Here is a 6,141-nt window from a genome sequence, read left to right as displayed (position 1 = left end):
TTGGGCAGCCCCTTCTGCCGGGACACCCCCCTGCCAGGCTGCACAAGCTCTCATCCTCCTGCCGCCCAGCCCCACGCACGGCAGAGCCCAAGATACCCCAGCACCCGGCATCTGCTCGACCACCCACTCCCCCGTGAGCCCCCCAGCCTCTCGGTTCCTGTCTGGGCTGGAGTCACGGCCTCACCAACAAAGCGGGGCCAGAATCCGGCAGCTTTTGGGAGGGGCGGAGAGGCTTGGGGCCGAGGAACAACAGGATGCTGGCTTCTTGAGCTTGGAGGTGAGCGGCGGCGGGAAGAGCAACAAGGCAGGGAGACCTTCAGCAGCATCCCACGCTCCCACCCACGGGATCTGTGCTCTTCACAGCAGCTGAACACCCCCACACCCCCTCCCTTCCTGCTGCCTCCTCACCCCCTTTCTCTCCTCCTTCCACAGATGATGGGCTGAGCATCCACTGCAGAGGCACCCCAGGGCCATGAGCTCCCCATGTGGTCCTGACTCCGATATTGCAGACTGGCTGGCCACCATCCACTTGGAGAGGTACCGAGATGTCTTCAAGCAGCATGGGTACCACGTGGCCAGAGATGCTGCCTTGCTGGACGGCGACCACCTACAGAGGATTGGCATCACCGCCACCGGGCACCGCAAAAGGATCCTGAACTTGGCACAGCAGACACGGATGGTCATTCCTGCAGCAGGAGACACCCATTTCCAAGCCCCCGAGGTCCTGGATGCCCCCCAGGAGGGCAAGGATGCCATGAAAGCAGAGCCGGGAGGAGCTATTGACGCCCTTGGGACACAGCAGCGTGTCGCTGCGCCCGCCCAGGCATCGCCTCTAGAGAAGGACTCTGCTCCTCCCCTCGTGAAGCCTGTTCCCAAGCCGAGGACTATTTTCCCTCGCTCAAAGCCAGAGCAGGGCTTGGCGCCCGCGCCACCAACACGCACCACTGTGTCAGCGCACAGCCCAGGCAGCGACGGGGCACCTGCAGCCTTTGTGGTACTGGAGGGGTTTGTGCCGGGGGAGAGCTCCACAGACCTGGAGAGCCCAGACCCCAGGCCAGCGCCACCTGCCAGCCTGGGAGCAAGCGTGGCCATGGGCATGGGAGCATCCCGGCGGGGAGCACGGGACAATGCTCGGGAGGAGGCACGGCATCCCCCAGCCCTGGATCATGGACAAGCCCTGGAAGCATCAGAGAAATCCCCCACATCTGCACCATCTGTCCCACCACGACTCAGCCACAGGGTCCCAACGACTGAGCCCAGCCCTGGGAGCGTGACAGAGGGACACCCCACATCCAACCCTCCCTTGCCTGCCGCAGCTGCCCCAGCCAAGAGAGATCCCTTGCCGTGCCCCAGGGCAGCCTCACAGGCAGGCTCAGGTCAGGGCAGGATGGAGATGGTGTCCAACGTCATCTATGAAGGACTCAAGCCCCTGTCAGCACCCACTGAGGACTCGGGAGGGGATGATGGTCTCCAGGGTCGGGCTCTCACTCAGCCCCCGGCTCTGTCCCTTCAGGAGCTGACCCAGCTGGACAACAAGCCTGAGTAAGCAGATGCTTTCCCTCGCCCAGGGGAGCGGAGGGCGGGTGTGCAGAGCGGCCAGAGCCAAGGATGCAAAGAACCCCAACCCCCGGGGCCCCATCTCCAGCCTGACCCTGCCTGCCTTCGGGTGCTGACAAAGCCCCTTTCACCACCCTTCCCCTGCCTCCTCCGGAGTCTGTGTGGAGCAGCCCTGCAGGGCAGCTGGGATCCCTCTGAGTTGACAGGGCGGCCCTGGGCCCCTGGATGGCTTCTTCTGCTTGCGGGGAGAAGCTGCTTCCCCTCCTTAGCCCCCCACCCCAAGCAAGAGGGCTGGGGGTCCCCGGCATGATGAGAGGGTGGCTGAGGGCTCTAGGGCTGGCTTGTGCTGGAAGCAAGGTGGGAGATGTTAGAGGGGGGTGATCTGGGATGGGAAAAGCCCGGCAGCCCCAGGAAAGACAGCCCGGTGGGTCCCGGGGTGGGGAGGAGAAGGGAGCAAGGAGAGCACTGGGAGCAGGGGGGCTGGACAACAAGCCTGAGTAAGCAGATGCTTTCCCTCGCCCAGGGGAGCGGAGGGCGGGTGTGCAGAGCGGCCAGAGCCAAGGATGCAAAGAACCCCAACCCCCGGGGCCCCATCTCCAGCCTGACCCTGCCTGCCTTCGGGTGCTGACAAAGCCCCTTTCACCACCCTTCCCCTGCCTCCTCCGGAGTCTGTGTGGAGCAGCCCTGCAGGGCAGCTGGGATCCCTCTGAGTTGACAGGGCGGCCCTGGGCCCCTGGATGGCTTCTTCTGCTTTCGGGGAGAAGCTGCTTCCCCTCCTTAGCCCCCCACCCCAAGCAAGAGGGCTGGGGGTCCCCGGCATGATGAGAGGGTGGCTGAGGGCTCTAGGGCTGGCTTGTGCTGGAAGCAAGGTGGGAGATGTTAGAGGGGGGTGATCTGGGATGGGAAAAGCCCGGCAGCCCCAGGAAAGACAGCCCGGTGGGTCCCGGGGTGGGGAGGAGAAGGGAGCAAGGAGAGCACTGGGAGCAGGGGGGAGATGTTGCACATCCCAGGGGACAAAGCCAGGCTCAGACTCGGTCAGATGCAGCCTCCAGCCCATGTAAGCCAGGTGGGAATAGAAAGTGGAAAAACCCCTGCAGGCTCTCACCCCATCCCAGCCGCAGCTGCAGTAATCCCTTTCCTGTTTTCCAGCAGTCCCGGCTGGCCCAGCGGGGGCCTGCCCCCCATCCTGCAGAGACCCACCGGCAAGCCAGGTGAGAGCCCCCAAGCCACCAGTGCAAAGTGGGGACTCTCCCAGTGTCCTCAAGGAAGGGGGGTGAGGGGGACATCTTGCCTTTCCCTCCAGGTCCTGCCCTGTGCTCCTGTCTCGCTCAGGAACCGGGGTGGCCCCAGGCTAAGGCAGGGTCCAGCCCCACATGTCTTGGGTCTGACATCTCTGTTGTGCCAGACACCCTGGTGGGCTTGGTGGAGGGGTTCCCCTCCAGGGCTGGTAGTCTTGGCTGGCCACAGCAGGCACTACTGACTGCCTTTCCCTCCCATGTCTCTGCCCACAGAGGTCAGCGAGCAGCCCATCACCCCCTACAGCGAGACCATCTTTGGGCACGTACCCCCAGCCCAGGAACAGAAGGTGAGAGAAGACTGTGGGGATGGTGGCTGTCCCCTGCCGTCACTCTGCATCACACCAGGTGCTGTGAAGTAGGGAGCTAGAGCTGGTGAGACTGCAGTGCCCAGCAGAGCCTGGCTGAACATCACTGCTGGGGTGAGGGGCACAGGCTGATCCCCCCACGCAGTGGGCCAGGCAAGTTGAGGAGGTCTGGAATGGTAGAGGGCACCGGGGACAGGAGACGTGACCAATCTCTCCTCCCAGGGTGTGGGCATCTCCTCCGATCAGAGCTACGAGGCAGTGTCTGAGCTGGAGCTGGAACGAGAAGCCTGCAGGTAGGCATCACCTCCTCCAGGCTGCAGGGGTTGGGCTTGGGGTCTGGGGTTTGCATGCCAGGGGGACACCCCCAGGGACAGCCTGAGAGGCAGCTGGGGGCTTTTCCCCCACCATAGAGCAAATAAGGCATGGCTGGGATCAGGTCAGCCATCTCAAGAAGAGATGATGGGCTTGGAGATGAGAAGGAGCCATACTGATGGGTGGCCTCATGGGGACAGAGCTTGCCGGCAGATGCTCTGGGTGTGCAGATGGGGCAATGCCAGCAGCACTGGGCACCTGCACTTCAGGCGGAGCCTGGATTTGGCTGCTGGGAGCAGGGAAACACCATGGGGGAAGGGGATTGCTCAGAAATGGGATGGCTCCGAGCTCCAGATAAAGCGGTGTGTGACCTCCAAAGGCTCCGGCACCATCAGATCAGCATTTGCTGATCTGCCACACCATGGGGGACAGTTAGGTGGTGAGGGTTACCTTTAAAATGCTTTTGAAATGTACTTTCCATAACTCCTGATAGCATCTCAGAAAGAGGAAGGAAGTCTGCTCTTCCCATTTCGGATGGGGAGGGTTCCTTTTCCTGTGTTGCTTAGAGAGAAGGAGGCGAGCTGCAGCTCTGTGTCCTTCAGCTTTGCCCGTGGCCGCACTGGCCAGTGTGTCCCCATGCCCCTGCGTTTCTGGCCCCAGTGTTTGTTGGTCCAGCTCTTCTGCTCTAGGAGTGAGTCACTGATCCAGTGTCACAGACAGCTAGACCTTGCAGCCAGATGAGAGCCAACATGGGCCACAGGTAGGGAGCTCCAAATGTCTGGGAACAGGAGTTCTGTAGCCAGAAATACTGAAATCTGCCGTGGAGCTTCTGAAACAGCCATTCAGAGCAGGGCTGGGTGCTGGCCCATGGGTCACAGTCTCCATCCAGCGGCTTCCAGGGAGCTGGGATACAGAGCATCTTGAGGGCATCAGCCAGGCACATGTAGCCCTGCACTCACCAGGGACTTTGCAGCCTGGGCATGCTGAGAAGAGGCAGGATGAGACCATCATCGGGGTGTCAGAGGCTTTTTTTCCTTAGGTCACAGGTCACAGGTTTTTTTCTCTCAACCTGAGCACTAACCAGGTGGGGAGTGTGAGAGGTTGAACAAAAGACAAAAAAGCCTCTGAAGACCTTTTGCATTGTGCTTATGGACCCCACTGGCCAGCTGCTCCAATGGTCTGACCATGATCCCCCTAGAGCAGAGCTATGGGTTCCTGCTTAGCTGGTGAGCTGCTGCCAGCCAGCACTGGATCCTGCCCCTACCTCTGTGGGACCTTCCGATCCTGCCCGTCAACACTGGTGTTGCTCCAGTTCAGCCAATTACTCATCCTGCTGGCTGGCACCTGGCCACTGGGGACTCTGTGAGCATCTTCTGCAGTCCACCAACCCACTCATTATGGGAAATACTTCCCACTCCCAAACTTCAGAGAGGCCCTCCCACCCCTTTAGCACAATAACTTCCTCCTACCTGAGATACCTCCTTTCACCTTGTTCTGGAGGAGTTTAGTCTGGACCACACTGCTCTTGGCTTCAGGTCTGGGCAACTAGTGTCAGTGTTAGAGATGGGTCCAGCAGAGCCTGGAGGTAGGGTGGGATTCGCCAACTCTGATGCTGAGCACTTTTATCCAAGCTAATGGTGCTCAGCCCCCCAAAGTACTAGTGCGGAGGATGACATCTGCCCTACTTCAGACATTGGCCTCAGCGGGAGAAAGGTGGTGGTACAGGTCCTGTGTCACCCCATGGAGCTCGGGGAACTTGGCCAGACAGCAACTCATCAGGCATCGTGGTGAGGATGGTGGACCCTGCCCTGGCTTGCACAGAGACCCACCATGAGATGATCCTCAGGCAGATACCTGCCTGGACTACTTCTCCCCACACCTCAAGGCATCTTCCCTGCAGGAAAAGAAACACTGGGCATGGTGTGTCCTTGACAACTTGTTCCTTATCTCCCTACGTACCTCCAGGTGCCCACCAGCAGGTTGACTATCTGGCCCCTGACCCCCAGTTGAAGTAATCAGATCCATCAGCAGCTCCTTGGTCCCCTCACCACCAGCAGATCCCTTTCTTCCACCACCCATCCTCCATCCTCAACCAGCTCTCCCACACGAGTACTGACAGGCTGAGACTGTCCCAACTCAGTGCACCTCAGGCATCACCCTCCAGGCTCAGCTGACCTGGAAATACCCTCTCCTTGCCCTGGGGATTCATTTGGCCCTAAGGTTAGTTGTCTTCACTGCCTGACAGCAGCTGAAAAGAGAGATGACTTGGCCTTTGCAGAGCTGTTGTTTGGAGGCTTCCTTCACCAACCTTGTCCTCAAGGGCAGAGCTGGGAGATGACCTGGGTTCTGGCATGCTCCAGCTCTCCTGGGATGCTGAGAGACCCCACTCTAGCTGGGTCAAGGGCTTTGCTTGTCCCTCACAGATGCTGCTTATTTTCCAGCTCTTCGTGATTTCAGTGGCTGTAGATCATGGCTTGGGAAGGGGCTGTCACAGATTTCTCCTCATTTTCTCTTGCCCTGACCCATTCAGTGAGTCTGTCTCCCACTCAGCTCTGGCACTTAAGGCTGATGTCCGCCTACAATGTACAGAGTCCTCCAGCCACCTCACTCTCTGGCCAATCCATCCTGAAGAAGCTGAACACTGGGCTGGGAGTCCAGCCAGGTGAACC

The 6,141-nt window shown here is 60.2% G+C and overlaps 1 protein-coding gene across 1 annotated transcript in view; it reads left to right on the top strand.

Annotated features, from left to right (window-relative positions):
• The first annotated feature begins 1,393 nt into the window (after positions 1–1,393).
• The window catches only part of ARAP3 (ArfGAP with RhoGAP domain, ankyrin repeat and PH domain 3), an 18,383-nt gene continuing 13,635 nt past the window's right edge, over positions 1,394–6,141 (top strand). The window contains exons 1-4 of the mRNA XM_009880712.1: positions 1,394–1,542; positions 2,707–2,768; positions 3,069–3,142; positions 3,383–3,453. Coding sequence (XP_009879014.1) covers positions 1,394–1,542; positions 2,707–2,768; positions 3,069–3,142; positions 3,383–3,453 — 356 coding nt within the window. The remainder of the gene's footprint in view (positions 1,543–2,706; positions 2,769–3,068; positions 3,143–3,382; positions 3,454–6,141) is intronic.

This window comes from Charadrius vociferus, unplaced genomic scaffold (assembly GCF_000708025.1).
Source record: "Charadrius vociferus isolate BGI_N301 unplaced genomic scaffold, ASM70802v2 scaffold822, whole genome shotgun sequence".
In the NCBI taxonomy this organism is placed as follows: domain Eukaryota; kingdom Metazoa; phylum Chordata; class Aves; order Charadriiformes; family Charadriidae; genus Charadrius; species Charadrius vociferus.
This window is presented reverse-complemented; position numbering and strand designations above follow the sequence as displayed.